At 42.9% G+C, this 20,976-nt stretch overlaps 1 protein-coding gene across 1 annotated transcript in view; it reads right to left on the bottom strand.

Moving 5' to 3' along the window:
• Positions 1–15,235: 15,235 nt before the first annotated feature.
• LOC132821703 (IgGFc-binding protein-like) overlaps positions 15,236–20,976 on the bottom strand; it is a 111,329-nt gene continuing 105,588 nt past the window's right edge. The window contains exon 80 of the mRNA XM_060834409.1: positions 15,236–15,429. Within this exon, the coding sequence (XP_060690392.1) occupies positions 15,423–15,429 (7 nt within the window). The 3' untranslated portion in view covers positions 15,236–15,422. The remainder of the gene's footprint in view (positions 15,430–20,976) is intronic.

Raw genomic sequence — 20,976 nt, forward strand, 5'->3', positions numbered from 1 at the left:
TGTATGGAATGAGCTGCCAGAGGAAGTGGTGGAGGCTGGTACAATTGCAACATTTAAGGGGCATTTGGATGGGCATATGAATAGGAAGGGTTTGGAGGGATATGGGACGGGCTCTGGCAGGTGGGACTAGATTGGGATGGGATATCTGGTCGGCATGGATGGGTTGGACAGAAGGGTCTTTTTCCGTGCTGTAAATCTCTGACTCTATAACTGAGGATGTGTACTTAATTATCAGGTATGTTAGGCTTTTTCATCTCAATGTAAAGACAGAACAAAAATAGCCACAATATTGTTCTAAGACAATTATATTTCAACTCTCTGTTTCACTGTTGGAAATAACTTCAACAGACTAAAATAAAAACAAACAAAATGCATTAAAAAAAAGCCGGAAACAGGACCGATGATTGGAAATACTTTAGCAGGTCAAGCAGCAGTTGCCAAGGAGTGAGAAAATCAGTCGTTGCATATTTTGAAATCGGAGTTTTATTATTAGCAGAGTCCAGTTGATATATAATATTTGTATACAAGCAGATTAGAATAATTTTATGTATGCATTATTGCAAATCGAGTAACAATCACTGGAGGTGACCAGGAGAGGGGCTGGGGCTCCCATGAGAGAGGCAGCGACAGCTTTCACAGTTCCACAGCTCCCATGTCGGAGTGAGCCTACGTGTCGAAAACGACGCGTGAATGTTTACAAGCATTGCTGCAGTTCCCGGGTCTCCTCTCGCCAGGTGCGTATCCCTTTAAGTTTATCGTCCATTCTGCCCTGGAGAACTTGTGAGGGTCATAGTTGCAGCACAGACGGCTCAGGATCTCCTGCTCATCAGGCTCCAGGTAGCGGAGCCGCCTCCTCTTGCAGTGGGCGTACGACTTTCTGTGCTTCTTGTGGCCCGCCGTGGTGGAGGGAAGCGGCTCCCGTGAACAGCTGGGCACTTGCTTGCACATCTTGGGAGCCACCTTCAGCGGGTTCAGCCTGTCCAGCAGTATGTTCCACAGGCGTTTCAGTTCATGAATGATATGGTCTTGGATGCTGTCACAGTTGTGTCCTTGCGAAGCAGGGGAAACATAAAACAAAACACGCAAATAGAGTGAGTCCAGCATTTTAACGCTTTGCTGATCCTAACCTCTCCAGTTTGAATCATTCCCACTTTGGCGCCATAACTTCAGCTGCCCGGGTCTTAAATTCTGGAATTGTCTTACTATACCTCCTTTCAGACAGTCCTTAAAACCAACAGAGTCATGTAGCATGGAAACAGAGCCTTCGGTCTAACCAGTGCAAGCTGAACATAGTCATTGGATAGTCATATGGGCGAAAACAGAATAGTGTAGTTTAATTGAGCTTCAGGTTTGTACAACATCGAGGGCTGAAGGGCCTGTACTGCGCTGTAATCTATATAATCCCAAACTAATCTAGTCCCACCTGCTCCTGGCCCATATCCCTCCAAACCTTTCCTATTCATGTATTTATCTGAATCTTAAATATAGTAAAGTGTCCACATCCATCACTTCCTCAGGAAGTTCATTCCACACGGGAACCACCCTCTGTGTAGAAAAAAAAAACTTGCCCTTTATGTCATTTTAAAATCTCTCTCCTCTGACCTTGGGTCATTTCACCAAGTAAAATTTGATTGTTCTGTTACCTGTGGACTGGAATCACATATTAGCCTAGTTAGGATGGGTTTTGTAGATTCATTCCCCCCCACCCCCAAAAAAAAACCCATTGCATGAGGTAATGGTTCTGAAAGTGTTAATATTGGAGACAGTTAGGGTCCATTCAACCTGATGATCTCAGACTTGGGGAAGACGGAACTCAGCTTAAATTTTTTTTGAGACAGTTGTGTCAACTTTGGTTTAGCAGCTATGTCTAATGAGCCAGTGTAATTTGTGCTGATTGTTCTCACACGATAAACTATATCTCAGGGCTGTTGTACAGGGGGCCTGGGTTCAAGTCCCACCTGCTGCAGAGTTGTATGATGTTCTCTACCACCCTAAACTGAACAGGTACTTGGACTGAATATTGACATAAAGATTGCTGGCAGCACCATAACTCAACATGTAGCTGGTAGAGCTTGATTTCCCAAGACACACAGCAAACTCTATCCATGTAAGGTCAGATTTTTATTACAATTGTGACGTGGAGGTTCCAGTGTTGAACTGGGGTGGGACAAGGTCAGAAGTCACATGACACCAGGTTATAGTCCAACAGGTTCATTTGAAATCACAAGTTTTCTGAGCATCACCCTTCGTTAACTGAAGAAGGGGCAGCGCTCCAAAAGCTTGTGATTTCAAATAAACCTCGTGTACTGTAACTTGGTATGTGGCTTCTGACCTTATAACAATTGTGACAGTGAACTCAATAAATACTCAATCTCTCATCTGCCACTTGACTTCTCTGGGAATGTGGAGTACTATACAGTCCAGTATTGGACCTGGTCTAGTGGGCAACTCTCTCATATCAGAGTCAGACTGATGTAAGTTCCAATTCCACTGCCCGCGACTTTAGCCCACCTCATAGACTGACATTCACAGTGTGTTACTCGTGGAGTGCTGTACGGCTGAAGGTGTCATTTTTTTTGCTCACATCTGGCGTCTCAGCGGGTGGCCAAAGATTCTAAGGCCACTGTTTGGAAGAATAGCTGAGGAATTTCTCCCCAATGCTCTGACCAATATGTATCCATTAACCGACAGCAGACAGTAGTCTAAACTGCTTTGTTAGTTGTGAAAACTTGCTTTGTATGGTTTCTGGCTGCACTGTTTTTCCTACGTTACAATGATAGTATTGTCAAAATAACATATTTTGGGATGTCGTGATGTTCTGAAACTGATATAACTGCAAAGTTCTTTCTATTAATGGTGCACTAAAGGAAATGGAGAAGTGATGTTAAGGAACTGAAAAAAATCTTTGAAACTGGAGTAAGCCAGAAAAGAGGGAATTAGTCAATTAATAAATTGGAACGAAACAGGGGGCCTATTCAGGACATACAAACATTGGATAGGTAAGATCTAATGGTGCATTAATATGACCCATATAGTTGTGAAACACTATCCATTACAGCACTGATATTTCTTATAAACTCAGGGCTAGGAATATTTTCTTTTTTCATGGGATGTGGTCATTGCTAATTAGGCCAGTATTTGATGCCCATCTCTAGTTGCCCAGAAAGAAGTTAAGAGTGGGTCTGGAATCACAAGGAGGCCAGACCGGGAAAGGGTGACAGGTTTCATTCCCTCGAGGACATCAGTGAACCAGATGTGGTTTACGACCATCGACAATGGTTACATAATCCATTAGACCAGTTTTAATTCCAGATCCTTTAAATTTGATTTTCACCATCTGCTGTTCCCAGAAGAACAATAAGTTGGATCTCTGAATTGTGAGGCCAGTGATATTACTATTACCTCCAGAGAGGAATGTAAATTGATTTACAAGCCCCAAGCTGATGAGTGAAGATAAAACTTAAGTATAACAATTAGTGAGGGAAGCATTTGGGTGATCACCTAAATTGAATGGAGCAAGTTCAGAGAACACATTGGCCTGAATTTACATTAGAGATTATTTAACTTCCGTACCTGGAGATCACTGCATTTCCTCCCTCCCACCTGCAACTACCCTGCCCCGCCCACAACATCTCCCCCACCCTACACACAACTACCCTGCCCCTCACACACCACCCCCACCCTACACACAACTACCCTGCCCCGCCCACAACATCTCCCTCACCCTACCCACAACTACCCTGCCCCTCCCACCTGCAACTACCCTGCCCCGCCCACAACATCTCCCCCACCCTACACACAACTACCCTGCCCCTCCCACAACATCCCTCACCCTACACGCAACTACCCTGCCTCGCCCACAACGTCCCTCACCCTACACACAGCTACCCTGCCCCTCCCACAACACCCCCATCCTACATACAACTACCCTGCCCTCCCACAACACCCCCCACCCTACACACAAGTAACCTGCCCCACCCATAACACACTCCACCCTACACACAACTACCCTGCCCCACCCATAACACCCCCCACCCTACAAACACCTACCCTGCCCTGCCCACAACACCTCCATCCTACATACAACTACCCTGCCCCGCCCACAACACCCCTCACCCTACACACATCTACCCTGCCCCTCCCACAACTACCCTGCCCCAACACACAACTACCCTGCCTCTCACACAACACCCCCCCACCCTACACACCACTACCCTGCCCCTCCCACAACACCCCCCACCCTACACATAACTCCCCTACCCCTCCCATAACTAGTCCCCACCCTATACACAACTTCCCCCCCCCGCACAACTACACGCCACCTCTCCCATGACTACCCCACATACCACCCACAACTGACCCCCACCCCACCCACAACTACCTTCTACCCCACCCACATCTACCCCCACCACACACAATTTACCCACCCCAACCACAAAACCCCCCACCCTACCCACAACTTACCCACCCTAACCACAACTAACCCCCACCACACCCACAACTAACCCTCATTATGCCCACAATTTACCCAACCCACACATAACTATCCCCCACCACTCTGTCTGCAGACTATGGCCAACAAAGTACAAAGTGGTATACACATGTTTGCACTAATGATATCTTCAAAGCATTGGCTTGTTTTACATCAGGGTTGCAAGTTGAAAATCTTCGACTTTTACCTAAACGTAGAGTTGCTTCCTTTAAGAGCATGTGAATTAGGAGCAGGACTATGCCATTCGATCCCTCAAGCCTGTTCTGCCATTCAGTAACGTCATGGCTTGTACTTCAACTATTCCACCCTTACCGTGTCTCCATACTCTTGACTTTTTTTTTAGATTACCTACAGTTTGGAAACAGGCCCTTCGGCCCAACGAGTCCACACCGACCCTCCGAAGAGCAACCCCAGACCCATTTCCTTACTTTTACCCCTTCACCTAACACTACGGGCAATTTAGCATGGCCGATTCACCTAACCTGTACATCTTTGGATCGTGGGAGGAAACCAGAGCACCTGGAGGAAACCCACACAGACACGGGGAGAACATGCACACTCCACACAGACAGTTGCCCGAGGCGGGAATTGAACCTGGGTCTCTAGTGCTGTGAGGCAGCAGTGCTAACCACTGTGCCACTATCACGTTCCGTAAAATTGCAGAAGAGCAGCCTTGCACCTGTTACCCTCTGTACATTTGAGTTTATCCAAACTCTGTTGCTGGTATCATAACTCACCGTGAGCTCTCTAATAAACCCTCAACTCCTGTGCTTAATGACCCCCGCTGGCTTTGAGTCTGACAACACTTTGATTTAAAATTACTCATCCATGTCTTCAAATCCCTCCTTCACCTCACCCCTTCATGCTTCAGTAGCGTCCTCCAACCTGACATCCTCCCAAAATCTCTGTCCTCCTCCAATTCTGGACTCTTGGCCATAAACTATTTAGTTCCTCTGCTCTTGGTGACAGCCATGACTATTACCCACTTTGGACATCAGGGCTGTTTTGCGTAATTTAAATCTCAAACTAAACAGAGGTTATATTTGTTTCTGTGCATGTAATAGGTTTCAGGTTACACAGGGTCTTGGTGAGACCATACCTGGAGTACAATTTTGATCTTCTTATCTGAGGAAGAATGTTCTTGCTATAGAGGGAGTGCAGTGAAGGTTTACCAGACTGATAGCTGGGATGGCAGCACTGAAGTCAGAGGAGAGGTTGAATTGATTATTCACTGGAGCTCAGCAGAATCAGGAGGGATCTCATAGAAACCTATAAAATTTGAACAGAACTTGATGGGGTTGATGCAGGAAGGATATTCCTGATGATGAGGGAGTCCAGAACCAAGGGGTCGCAGTCTAAGGATATGGGGTAAATCATTTAGGACTCAGATGAGAAATTCCTTCACTTGGAGAGTGCTGGCCCTGTGGAATTCACCAGTACAGAAAACAGGAAACCCTAAACATTGTATGACTTCAAGAAGGAATTATACTTTGCATTGGGAGCTAAAGAAATCAAAAAATATGGGGCAATGCAGGAATAGACTATTGAGTTGGATGATAGTTATCATAATGATTAGTGGAATGGACTCAAAGGGCCAAATTGCCCAATCCTCCTATTTTCTATGTTTCATTAACAGTGCTATAAATTGTCTACTACATGTTACAACTGGAGCCCCAACCTTTTCAAAAGCTTTGATATTTTTTATTTTGAGTTTGTACACAAGCATAACTAATTGAGCACAGTGAGCAACAGTAGTAACAGACCATGATAATCAAACATAGAACAATTGAACACTTGATTGAGGGATACAAAGTTATGAGGGACACAGGTCAGATGGGTAGGAGGAAACCTTCCTCCCTCGTAGAGGGGTCAGTAACTGCGGAATACAGTTTCACTAATGAGCTGGAGGTTCAGAGGGAATTTGAGGAAAACTTTCTCATCCCGAGGTTGGTGAATAACTGGAATTAACTGCCTATAAGGGTGGTAGATGCAGGAACACTAAAGAAGTATTCAGATGATCATTTGAAATGCTACATGCCAGGTGCCAGAAAATGGAATTGGAACAGATGCTTGATGACCGACATGGACAAGATGGACCAAAGGGCCTTCTCTTCCTGCCATAAAAGCTCTGCGACTCTACAGTCTCCATCTCCAAATACTTACGTTCACAATATCTTCGGTACTTCTGGGAAGCCGAATTCAGTATTCTCTTGAAAATCTGTGCACACAAGAAGAGATTGAAAGTTGTTTTCTCTTTTCAAACAGCAGGACATTCTCAAATGGGGGTATGTATTGCTTCACTCAATGATGTACCTGCACCTGACATACATCAACCCTGATGTCTTACTCCCTTAATCAGCTGATGTGATATATCCATTCTAAAATGTTGGCCAGATATTAGAGTGACTCCTCAGTCTGCTGTATTTAAGAAGTCTTAGGCATGAAATGGTGCCTGGTCTGTGGGTAAATGCAGCTGTTGATTATCATCTGTTTAGTCCTATTGCCCAACATTAACATCTATCCGCAGCAACCTCTCCCAAGGCACCGTCCATCTAGACTAGTCCACAGGCATGTCCTCAATGATCAAGGGGGAAGAACTAAAGGAATATTCAGGGCTGGGAATGTTGGGAATACTGAGGAGCTGTGATTAAATATGTGTCTTGAAGAGGGAAATGAAACCTTGGAAAACTGACCCTAGGATTTGTGTACCTTGGGATTTTAATGGTGGTTGCCTTTAATCAGTCCAACCAGTTCATATTATTGGACGTAAAATCCAATTGCCTTTCCACTTTTGAGCAAGTCTAAAACTGGGGACCATCAACATAAGGCAGTCAGGAATAAATCCAATAGAGAGTTCAGGAGAACAAGTAGGAGCATTTGTAACTAGCAGAAGGGTGAAATGACCTATTTTGTTTGGTTTTTTTAAAATTCACTCATGGGAAGTGGATGCCTCTGGCTGGATTAGCATTTAGTACCTGTTAGCGATTTTTGAGATTTGTAGCTCAGGTTGGTGATTAGTATGCAAGTTAACTCGCTGAGCTGGAAGGTTTGTTTTCAGACATTTCATCACCATACTGGGTAACATCATCAGTGAGCCTCCGGTGAAGCACTGGCGGTATGTCCCGCCTCTCTATTTATAGGTCTTGGTTTCTTAAGGTGGGTGATGTCATTTCTGGTCCTTTTTTCTCGAGGGAAGGTAAATAGGATCTAAATCGATGTGTTTATTACTTTACATCAAAGACATATCAGAAATGACTCCAAGACTACTCAGCTCCCTTGGCATCATGGTAGCCCACAAATCTACCAACACATTTAAATAGTGACTAATGAACCTAAAAGATCCATTAGATACCACCAGCAAAACTAACGTCATTTACAAGATATCATGCAAGAACTGTAAAAAACACTGCATCGGACAGACTAGCAGGAAACTTGCCACCAGGATACAGAAACACCAACTGGCCACAAAAAGACTCGACCCACTATCACTAGTTTCCATACATACAGACAAGGAAGGACGCCACTTTGACTGGGACAACACACGCATCCTAGAACAGGAGAAACAAAGACATGCACAAGAATTCCTAGAGGCCTGGCATTCTAACCAGAACTCCAACAACAAACACATGGTTTTAGATCACATCTACCTTCCCTTGAAAAATAAACAGGAAATGGCATCACCCACCTTAAGAAACCAAGACCTATAAATAAAGAGGGGAAAAATATTACCAGCACTTCACCAGAGACTCTCATCGATGGTGTTACCTAGTATGGTGATGAAACATCTGAAAACAAACCTACCAGCTCAATGCGCTAACTTACAGACTTATTGACTGTTCTCAAGTCATCCTTGAGAAGGCAATGAACCATGTTGTTGAACCACTACAGTCAATTTGGTGCAAGGACATCCACAATACCACTAGGGAGAGAGTTCTAAAATTTGGACCCAGCAACACTGAAGAAATGGCAATATATTTCCAAGTCAGGATGGTGAGTGGCTTGGTGGGGAACTTTCACCTGGTGGGGATTCCATGTACCTGCTGCATTTGCCTTTCTAGATGGAAGTGAACAATTGTGTGGTGTAAATTCGACCAAAATCAAGAGCAGCATTTTCTCAATCTCTTGGTGTGTATTTTTGTAAGGTGAGACCCACCACCAGCAATTGCGAGATTGACATTGTGATCCCGTTATTTGTCTGCAAGTGGCACTGTGGTTAGCACTGCTGCTTCACAGCGCCAGGGACCCAGGTTTGATTCCCGCTTCAGGTGACTGTCTGTGTGGAGTTTGCACATTCTCCCTGTGTCTGTGCAGGTTTAACCCGGGTGCCCCAGTTTCCTCCCACAATCTAAAAGATGTGGCCATGCTGAATTGCCCACTGTGTTAAGGGATGTGTAGGCTGGGTGCATTTGTTAGGGGTAAATATAAGATAGGGGAAATGGATCACTGATCGGAGGGTTGGTGTGGACTTGATTAGATTAGATTCCCTACAGTTGGGAAGCAGGCCCTTTGCCCAACAAGCCCACACTGACCCTGTGACGAGTACCCCACCCAGATCCATTCCCTCATTTACCCCTGACTAATGTACCTAACACAATAGGCAATGTAGCATGGCCATTCACCTGAACTGCACATCTTTGGATTGTGGGAGGAAACCAGAGCACCCGGAGGAAACACATGCAGACACAGGGAGAATGTGCAAACTCCACACAGACAGTCACCCAAGGTGGGAATCGAACCCAGGTCCCTGGTACTGTGAGGCAGCAGTATTAACCACTGAGCCACCGTGCCACCCGAAGGGCCTGTTTCCATACTGTAGGGATTCTATTCTATTCTAAGTGCATTGTAAGAAAGCAAAGCCTTACATTTATACATCCTGCTTCATGACCTCAGGACATCTGAATGATATTAAGGCTAATATGAATGGGATGTTTTGCAAAGACCCTCAAAAGGACAAGTAGAACTGGGTTTAATTTCTCATCCCAAAGACGGTGCCTCTTACAGTACTGTTATTAGGAGGATCACTGTAGATTTTTATCATCAGCTCTCCAAAGTGTGACTCGATCGACAGCCTTTGACCTAAATGCAAACCACTGGATAATACCTAGTGCCTCACTTTTCCATTCAATGAATGTCTTTGTGAGGCTGCAATGTCACCTGATGTGTGACAGGTGACCGGCCAGATTGCAATGCCAGGTTGGAACTCCCCTGCCACACCAGGTGATGTTTAACTCCAAGGTGATCACCAGATGCAAAGCATTGCCCCATGAGATTGAAAACTGCCAAAGTTCAGTGGTTGTGGGCAATGTTCCCTGGAGTTTCTAAAGCTGTTGTGCAGTCATCACTGGTCTAAAATGGGAAGCCATGCATCAGAACCAGGTCAATAAATGTGGAGCTTCTGAACAGCAAATTGTAGGATTTCATTGTCAATCTCTCAATTGTTAGTAAAAACCGAAAGAACAGAGGAGGAAGTGCTGGATGTCTTGAAACACGTAAGAACGGATAAATCCCTAGGACCTGATCAGGTGTACCGTAGAACTCTGTGGGAAGCTAGACAAGTGATTTCTGGGCCCCTTGCTGAGATATTTGTATCACTGATAGTCACAGGTGAGGTGCCGGAAGACTGGAGGTTGGCTAACATGGTGCTATAATTGAAGAAGGTTGGTAAGGACAAACCAGGGAACTATAGACCAGTGAGCCTGACGTTGGTGGTGGACAAGTTGTTGAAGGGAATCCTGAGGGACATGATGTACATGTACTTGGAAAGGCAAGGATTAATTTGGGATAGTCAACATGGCTTTGTGCGAGGAAATCATGTCTCACAAATTTGATTGAGTTTTTTGAAGAAGTAAAAAAGAACATTGATGAGGTAGAACAGTGGGCATGATCTATATGGACTTCAGTAAGACGTACGACATGGTTCCCCATAGGAGACTGATTAGCAAGGTTAGATCTCATTGAATACAGGGATAACTAGCCATTTGGATACAGAACTGGCTCAAAGGTAGAAGACAGAGGGTGGTGGTGGAGGGTTGTTTTTCAGTTGGAGATCTGTGAGAGTGCCACAAGGATCGGTACTGGGTTCACTACTTTTTGTCATTTACATAAATGATTTGGATGTGAGCTTAAGAGGTACAGTTAGTAGGTTTGCAGATGACACTAAAATTGGAGGTGTAGCGGACAGTGAAGAAGGTTACCTCGGATTACAACAGGATCTTGATCAGATGAGCCAATGGGCTGAGAAGTGGCAGATAGAGTTTAATTTAGATAAATGTGAGGTGGTGCATTTTGGGAGTATTGCTGAACAAAGAGACCTTGGAGTGTAGGTTCATAGCTCCTTGAAGATAGATAGGATAGTGAAGAAGGCGTTTGTATGCTTTCCTTTATTGGTCAAAGTATTGAGTACAGGAGTTGGGAGGTTATGTTGCAACTGTACAGTACGTTAGTTAGGCCACTTTTGGAATATTGCTTGCAATTCTGGTCTGGGTTCAGCAAGGATTTACAAGGATGTTGCCAAGGTTGGAGGATTTGAGCTATAGGGAGAAGTTGAAAAGGCTAGGTCTGTTTTCCCTGGAGCATCGGAGGCTGAGGAGTGATTTCATAGAGGTTTATAAAATGATGAGAAACTTGGATAGGGTAAATAGACAAAGTATTTTCCTTGAGGTGGGGGAGACCAGACCTAGAGGGCATAGGTTTAGGGTGAGAGGGGAATGATATACAAAAGACCCACGGGGCATCTTTTTCACGCAGAGGGTGGTGCCTGTGTGCAACGGGCTGCCAGAGGAAATGATGGAGGTTAGTACAATTGCAACATTTAAAAGGCATCTGGTTGGGTATTTGAATAGGAAGGGTTTGGAGGAATATAGGCTGCCAACGTTGTCTATTTTAACGTTGCAGGCAGGGAAACCGAGCAAAGGCTACGACAACGGATGAATGTGCACTGCACAACAATCAACAGACAGGAGTGTTCCCTCCCAGTTGCGGAACACTTCAGTAGTCTAGGACATTCAGCCTCGGACCTTCGGGTGACCATCCTCTAAGGTGGACTTCGGGACAGGCAGCAAAGGAAAGTGGCCGAGCAGAGGCTGATAGCTAAGTTCGGTACCCATAGCGAGGGCCTCAACTGGGAACTTGGGTTCATGTCACATTACAGGTGATCACCTTTGCACTACACACACACACACACACACACACACATTCCTACACACACACACACACACACTGTCACATACACACGAACACAGGTACACATAGATGCACACACAGACACTCACACACACCCTTATAGACACACACACTCCCACACTCTCACATGCATCCCCTCACAAACTTAAGACACTCTGCGCTCACTACACACACACACACACACACTTTCTCACACTCATAACCCCCACCCCAGACAGACACACACACACACACAGACAAAGACCCACATGCACACATATATTTTGTGTGGGGTGAATTTGTATTTGCAGAGTTACATTGCACTTTGCTCAAAAACTGCATGCATTCATGTAGAACTCTGAGCTCAAAAACTGCATGAATTTATGTAAAACTCTGTTATCTCACTTTTAGATTAGAATCAATCTAAACATCAGGTCATAGACAGAGAACACAAGGGGCTAACACCTTCAACATATTGTCTCGCTATCACCATTGTTAGCAGCTAACCCGAGAATGCAACTTTTAAAAAAAGGGTTTTGTGATTTACACATGAAAGAAGTGAAACTATCACTGTATTCTAACAGATGAAAGGCTTAACAGACAATCAATTTTTCAATGTATAATTTCCGTTACATCACACTGCAAATTTTTGCTATCAATTCTGTGTTATGATCGAGCCCTCCGCAATCACCTGATGAAGGAGCGACGCTCCAAAAACTAGTGCTTCCAATTAAACCTGTTGGACTCTAGCCTGGTGTTGTGTGATCTTTAACTGACTAAATTGAGTTAGGATATCTGGTTGGCATGAACGAATTGGACCAAAGGGTCTGTTTCTGTGCTATACATCTCTGTGACTCCATGACTCTAACTGCAGATGCTGTAAATCAGAAATGAAATCAGAAGTTGCTGGAAAAGCTCAGCAGGTCTGGTAATGTCTGTGAAGAGAATTCACAGTTAATGTTGGGTGCAGTGACTCTCAATGTGGTGGGTCTTATTTTCCAAATGCACAGGCTGAGAGATTGTGAGAATGCTACCCTTGATGTTACATTGAATTGACACATCACAGAACATTTACATTCATCACAACAAACAAGGACAGCACATACATGGGAACACTATCCCCAGCAAGATCCCTGCCAAACCACACACCATCCTGACTTGGAGCTGTATCGCACTGGAAATACACAGCAAGTCAGCCCACATCAGGGCAAGTGGGAAAGTATTATTGACATTCTGCCAATATTGTGGAGTTGAGCTGATTTAGAGGAGGTTTCATGGAGATGTTTAAAATCATGAGGCTCCGTAACCTGTGTCTGTGTGTGTGTGTGTGTGTGTGACCTTGTGTCTGTGTGAGTGTGTCTGTGTATGTGTGTGTGTGTGTCTGTGTGTCACAGGTTTAAACTAATTGTTTGGACAATCAGTTGGAGATAAGAATTTATTTTCACTCAGTAAGTTGTGACCTTGAGCATGCTGCCTGGAAGATCAGAGGAAGCAGTTTCAATAGAAACTTTCAAAAGGGAATTGGATGAAGACGACATATGAAAAGGGGAAATTGGCATGACCCTGGGGACAAAGCAGGAATTATTTCAAAGAGCCAGCACAGGAAAGATGGTTCAAATAATTCCTTCCATAATGATTCTTTTTGTGATTCAACGAGCAATTATGGGAGCTTTAAAAAAAGTTATCTTTACGCTACCCGTTGCTGTTTTGTCATGTGCTTCCACCATTTCAGATTCCAATTCAAAGAATTGTCCCTGTCTGGCAAATATTATTTGAAACTTTGAACTTACATGATCATGAATTCACTCAGGAGCACTTTAGCATTCAAAATCTTGGATCTAAACTTTTTTTTGCGTTTCATTGCGTTCTGTTTTAGCTTTATTGCACACTCAAATTATTGCATTGATGTGGTGATATTACCAGTGTTTTGCATTCATACCTTAGGAACAACATAGAAGGTCACCACTGCCAAGAAAACACACCCGAAATAGCCAATCAGAAAGAGGCAGACTTGCCGACAGAATCCATGCTGGAGTGGTGGTGGTGGGGGAGGGTCCCAGTATTTCCTAATTCTTCGAATCAAATCCGTCTTTCAGGAGGGAAATGAAAGTTGTGCCAGGTGAGGAATAAGAGAAGCTGTGCGTGGGGGAGCCACTCTCCAGGTGGGTGATCTACTACCTGCGACATTGTGACAGGAACAGAGCTGGACATTGTGACACCTGGAAGTTTGAGGCCCATTGTTACACTTGAAACCAGATCCACTGTGACATCTGCTCAGGAGGGAAACTGTGACATGGGCAACCTGGGACATCTCTGGTCCCATTTATAAGTGACCGCCACCCCAGCCCCCACCCCTCAAAGTGTCAGGAAGCAGTGGGCTAACATGGCACCTAAATCACCTAAACTGTGATTCCATTTTGATTCTGGCTATCCCTTAATATTAACCAGCTAAAGGCCTGTACACCAATGGCAGCATGATTGAATCTGGGAGAAACTTAAGAGGAGAATAGGAGTGCAGAGCATTAATGTTTTTAGTGCTGGTGAATGTCACAGTGATAGGAAAGACAAAGGCATCTCACAAAGATGCAGGAAAGAAATTGCAAGGAGCTAATGCATGAGCAAGTTGGTTGCAGCCAATTTACATGGTCTTCAAAAGAGTTACAAGAAACTTGATAAACTGAATGGCCTCCTCCTATGCTGTACTGTTTCTTGATTTCTTAAGAATGAGAACTTTAAAATTTAGGCACAGCCAGACCTGCTGATGAACAGGATAATAATTGGTCTGATCACCCAGTTAGTTCTCAATTTTGTGTGAAAAGGATGATTCTTTATCTGAAGGCCGGGTTAGAATTGACAATGAAATTCGCATACTGAGTTATACAGGTACTGAGCTTATTAAATATATATCCTTTCATGGCTAAAATTGCATTAGTAAATGTGCAATTACTTTATTTTTTAGATTAGATTACATTACTTACAGTGTGGAAACAGGCCCTTTGGGCCCAACAAGTCCACACTGACCCGCCAAAGTGCAACCCACCCAGACTCATTTACCCCTTCACCTAACACTACGGGCAATTTTAGCATGGCCAATTCACCTAACCTGCACATTTTTGGACTGTGGGAGGAAACCGGAGCACCCGGAGGAAACCCATGCAGACACGGGGAGAACGTGCAAACTCCACACAGTCAGTCACCTGAGGCGGGAACTGAACTCAGGTCTCTAGCACTGAGGCAGCAGTGCTAACCACTGTGCCACCCACTACAACAACGAACTTTTGGCACAGCAAGCAGGCACCACTGGGATTTCTTTTGGTTTTATGTGAATTAAATCATTTAAATTATCTTGAATGTTGCTGAAATCCCAACACAAGTAAATTAGAATATAAGGTGGTATGCTGAGATACTGAGGATATAGGAAGAATGAAATGCACTGTAAGAAACAAACTGAAAACAATCATATTTTAATTTGTTTTCAAAATTGACTAGAAAATGTACATTTGTGTTTTTAACGAAGATAAGTGAACATGGTCAAGGCTTTCAATTATAAACCCTGAGTTTGACATTTCAAAGGCCACAAACAATTATTACATTAATATTTAACTAGGCAAACCATTCGACAACTGTAGAAAATTACTGCATGGGTTTGAGCAGGCCTTTTGACTAATGAAGACAGAACAATCATTCACTACCATTATCAATCATGAACAGTATGGTTTCTTGTTGAAGAGATCTCATCTACTCTTTCGTCCTGACAGGCTTCAGATGTCTATTTCCTAAGGAATGAAAGAAATCATTATCAGGCTGAGTCCATTAAGAACATAAAACTGTAGGAACAGGAAAAAGCCATTAGGTACTATAAGCCCATCCCATTTTAGCTGTTGTTACATCTTATCTCCCTACATCAGATTCTATAGCTTGTGTATCTGACAGCCAGCAGAACATAAGGCTGACCATTTGATCTCATTTGTTGTTCCAGAAGACTCAGCATGACTACACCGAATATCAAAGAAATCAGTGTTCTGAGCCTCTGCTCAAAGCTAGGAATGGATTGACAGGACAAGCAAACTGCAAAAACCTAAAAAATGATACATACAACAAGTTCTGGATATATGGATGATGTCATGCAGGACCTTAATCCTGCTCTGGTCTGTTGTATAAAATAGTCTTTGCAATAAATCAATCTACCTCTTTATCTATCATGACCTTAATTTCCTGGTCTTTCCAGAAACTTAGTTAATTCCTTCTACCTGTGACAGTGCTCTTCCTTGAGCTTGTTCTAGAACTGTATTACCCACTGCACGCAATTATTCCTTTTACTAAATTCCTGATTTCTGTTTACTGGTTTATGACAGTAAAAATGTAAACCTAATAGAAAGTCAACAATTTGTACCAGAAGAAGCCACTGGTTAGAATTTCCCTCACTGCAAGGAAGGATTGGTGTGAAACAAGACAGGAAGCCTATTTTGTACAGTGATATAATACTAAATAATAATTTTGTTGTATGTTATAAAGCAATCTTGTCACCTCTTATGTTGAAAATATACCACAACTCTACCTGAACAGGGGATCTGAGTTAAACGAGTGAACTGTAAAAGCTGATCATTCGCAGCTGATTACAGATGTGTTGCTTGGTTTTAACTCTGTGATGGAGTAGGACTTGAAAACTAGAAATATAAAATCAAAATTAAGTAAACCATTTTTAAAAACCTATGCTGAAAAGCGAAAACAAAAAGCCCCTGAAACTGCAAAACCGGTCATAGAATCATAGAGATGTAAGCATGGAAACAGACCCAATGAAACAGAAATATCAATGTTGATCTTTCACGTGGAAGGAAATGGTCTTGAGTGTCATGCACACTGACAGAAACAGCCTGTAAATACCATCACTGCTTTCAGACCTATATTTACACAGAACCCCTTGAATAATACTAATACTCAATGTTATAAACTGAAGGCTAAAACCCAACATCTGTTGATCTGTATGTCTGTGTTGGGGATTCTGTTGAATGCTCTCAGCAATTTACTTAAATGATTTAATTTCCCTCTGCAGGGAGCAGACAATTAAGTCCTGTGATCACAGTTCTCATTTTCAGTAGAGTTGAAGTTTGAAGATTTCCTCTATGCAGCATAATCAAATTGTAATATTCTCCTTTTACAAAAGGGTTTACCAGTTGTTTGTACAGAGAGCACAGGGAAACATTCACATTCACAGCTTGTAATAAATGTCTAGAAACAAAAATCTTATCTGGGATTTTAGAGCAAATTAGAAGGTGTAGAACCATGACCCCAAATCCCTTCTCCCCATCTGTTTTTGAGTTATGTTAATGTCAGATCACCCAACTGACCTGCAAGGAAAACCAATCGATGTGCTACCTTTAAAACATCTTCATGAACATCAGGAAGAAGGCGAAAGTTGCTGCTTTTTACAGTATAACCTAATGGGGTAATGATGGCATGTAATTTGCTTATCAATTTATGGCCTTGAGGGACTAAGAGGTCCTCCTGTGGTGAACTATAATAAAGACGTACAGATGCCAGAAACCTGAAACAAAAACAGAAATTGTTGGAGAAATTCAGCTGGTCTGGCAACATCTGTGGAGAGAAAACAGAGTTAACGTTTTGAGTCCAATGACCCTTCTTCAGAACTCAGTTAACTCTGCTTGCTCTCCACAGGTGCTGCCAGACCTGCTGGGATTTTCCAACAATTTCTGTTTTTGCTCCTCCTATGGTACATTTAGTTATTTCAATAAATGTTGATCCATACACATCAGACATGGATGATACAAACATTCTAATTAAAAATCAGTGTGAAATATCAGATTTTAAAAAAAGCATAATGTGAAAGAACTATCCCTGACTAATCTGTGCCTCTCCTCCTAACAGACAAACAAAGCAAGAGAATACACAATGAACAAGAGGAAACTGACACTCATTGACAAGGTACCTGGATCTGCACCTGAAGTGGTGTGCCCTGCAAGGCTACAGACTATGTGCTGGTAAGTAGGATTAGAATGGACAGCATTTCATCAGTTAATGCTGATATTATGGGTTTAATGATCTCTTTCTATGCTGGAACCTTCCTATCTCAATGGCCAGCAGAAGAACTTCTACAATTAGTCTCAGCCTTCATGGGTGGAATTTAGTTAAAGTATACATGGTTCTTGAGTTAAGGAGAAGAATATTTACCAAAGTTTCTGTTCCTGATTACTGTCACTTTGGGACAGACCAGCCACAAGTATGGTATCAATGGTAAAAGAGCTTGCAAACTCTCAATCTATCAAATCTCTATCAGTGTCTCCTATCATTTATATATTTTTGAATTGCATTCTTGATCACATGGAATTATTGGTACGTTTTGAGGTGAAACATCAGTAAGTAACTACACTTATAATAAAATATATTCAACCTTGTTAGCAAATATGTTGTGGTCATTTTGTGCCAGTATCTCTCAAAATACTGATGTACCGAAGTTGTGCCTGCTTGTTCGGATTGCTATTTATCACAATCATCCGGGAAATTATAGATCATTTTGTCTGTAAATTTACACCATTTAGATATTGCCTTTCATGATGAATGATGTCCCTTTTAACGTTTCTCCACTGTGCATGGCCTGTTTTTTTTGTACTGCACATTATATTCTGGATTGCTACACCGCCCTGCATTTTAGTGGAAAGCTAACAAACTGTCATCCCATGAAACTAGGTTAGATTCCAACCAGGTTCCAGATTAAATGAAGTATTCTGATCCACTGTTACCCAGTCATCCACATAGAGTCTCGTGATTTCCAATATGTTCTAAGTATGTTATTATGACTATGGACTGCATGTCTGTCCATTTATTCACAGTATTCAATTCAAGTAAGAATGAAGGTGCAAATAGTTACACAAGTCTATTTAGTTTACATACTAATAATTTGGCACTGGGTTTTTAACCTACAATGCATTGTCGCCAAATAATGTTGAGGAAGCAATGAGTTGCAGTGGTTTCAGGATATTTAATGACTTCTTAAAAATGTAATGTTTCCATTGTTCAAGAAGATTACACCCATTGTTATAGTAGACGACAGGCTATTTAAGAGAAAAAGAAGAACTTTGATCTATCCAAAATCATAGGCCATAAGAATAATTATTCTACTTCTCTGATATGGAAACAAATGGAGCCCCCATTTTTTCCAAAATCTAATCAGATCAATGGCAGTTAATCTGTTCATGGTGTTGATAGATGATAAATGGTCCATACAGAAAAACCTCTGCTCTTGTTTTAAAGGTTCCACATTATTTATGAACCTGACTCTCTGCTTGCTGCAGGCATGACCTTGATTTCGTATTTCATTTTGAAGGTATCTTCTCTAATAATAAAGCACTGTACTCAATTGCTAGCACTAGGCTTTGAGTCAGCGGTTGTTAGTTTAAGTTCTGCTGCAGAATTTCAACCCAAATCACTGGTTGGATACTTGTCCAGTGATGCTAAAAGAACAAAGAACAAAGAAAATTACAGCATAGGAACAGGCCCTTTGGCCCTCCAAGCCTGTGCCGATCCAGATCCTCTATCTAAACCCATTATCTATTTTCTAAGGGTCTGTATCCCTCAGCTCCCTACCCATTCATGTATCTGTCCAGATACATCTTAAATGACACTATCGTGTCCGCCTCTACCACCTCCGCTGACAACACGTTCCAGCCACTCACCACCCTCTGTGTAAAGACCTTTCCACGCATATCTCCCCCAAACATTTCCCCTCTCACTTTGAACTTGTGACCCCTAATAATTGAGTCCCCCATTCTGCGAAAAGCTATCCACCCTGTCTACACCTCTCATGATTTTGTAGACCTCAATCAGGTCCCCCGTCAATGTTCGTCTTTCGAATGAAAATAATCCCAATCTACTCAACTTCTTTCATCACTAGTGCCTTCCATACCAGGCAATATTCTGATGAACCCCCTCTGTGCCCTCTTCAAAGCATCCACATCCTTTTGGTAATGAGGCAACCAGAACTGTAAGCACTATTCCAAATGTGGCCGAACCAAAGTCTTATACAACTATAACATGACCTGCCAACTCTTGTACTCAATACCCCATCTAATGAATGCAAGCATGCCGTACACCTTCTTGACCATGCTACTGACCTGCATTGCCACCTTCAAGGAACAATAGACCTGAAGACCTAAATCTCTCTGTACATCAATTTTCCCCAGAACTTTTCCATTTACTGTAGAGTATCTCAGATACAGTCACATAGATGGGTTAACTCCAGGAAAGGTAAGAGAGGTAGGCAGGTAGTGCATGAATTTTCTGTGGCTATCCCCATTTCAAACAAGTATGATGTTTGGAAAATGTGGGGTGTGATGGGTTCTCAGGGGAACGTAGCACGAACGGCCAAGTTTCTGATATTGAGGCTGGCTCTAATGTAATGAGAGGTACGTCGAGATCCAAGTGATTGACTGTCTTAGAGGACTCTCTAGTCTGAGGTACAGACAGACATTTCTGTGGCCAGCGGCAAAAAATCAGAATGGTGTGTTGCTTCCCCAGTGCCAGGATCAAGAGAAGGTGCAAAATGTTTTCAAGGGGGAGAGGGGCTAGCAGGAAGTCATCGTACACATTGGAACCAACAATATAAGAAGGGAAAAGGTTGAGATTCTGAAGGGTGATTACAGAGAGTTAGGCAGGAATTGAAAAAGGAGGTCCTCGAGAGTAGTAATATCTGGATTACTCCCGGTGCTATGAGCTAGTGAGGGCAGGAATAGGAGGATAGAGCAGATGAATACATGGCTGAGGAGCTGGTGTATGGGAGAAGGATTCACATTTTTGGATCATTGGAATCTCTTTTGGGGTAGAAGTGACCTGTACAAGAAGGACGGATTGCACCTAAATCGGAAGGGGACTAATATACTAGCAGGGAGATTTGACAATAGACAATAGGTGCAGGAGTAGGCCATTCTACCCTTCGAGCCTGCACCACCATTCAATATGACATGCCTGATCATCCTTAATCAGTATCCTGTTCCTGCCTTAATCTCCATAAACCTTGATTCCACTATCCTTGAGAGCTCTATCCAACTCTTTCTTAAATGAATCCAGAGACTGGGCCTCCACTGCCCTCTGGGGCAGAGCATTCCACACAGCCACCACTCTCTGGGTGAAGAAGTTTCTCCTCATCTCTGTCCTAAATGGTCTATTCCGTATTTTTAAGCTGCGTCCTCTGGTTCGGCACTCTCCCATCAGCGGAAACATGCTTCCTGCCTCCAGAGTGTCTTATCCTTTAATAATCTTATATGTCTCAATCAGATCCCCTCTCAGTCTTCTAAACTCAAGAGTATACT

Source organism: Hemiscyllium ocellatum, chromosome 13 (assembly GCF_020745735.1).
Source record: "Hemiscyllium ocellatum isolate sHemOce1 chromosome 13, sHemOce1.pat.X.cur, whole genome shotgun sequence".
NCBI lineage: Eukaryota > Metazoa > Chordata > Chondrichthyes > Orectolobiformes > Hemiscylliidae > Hemiscyllium > Hemiscyllium ocellatum.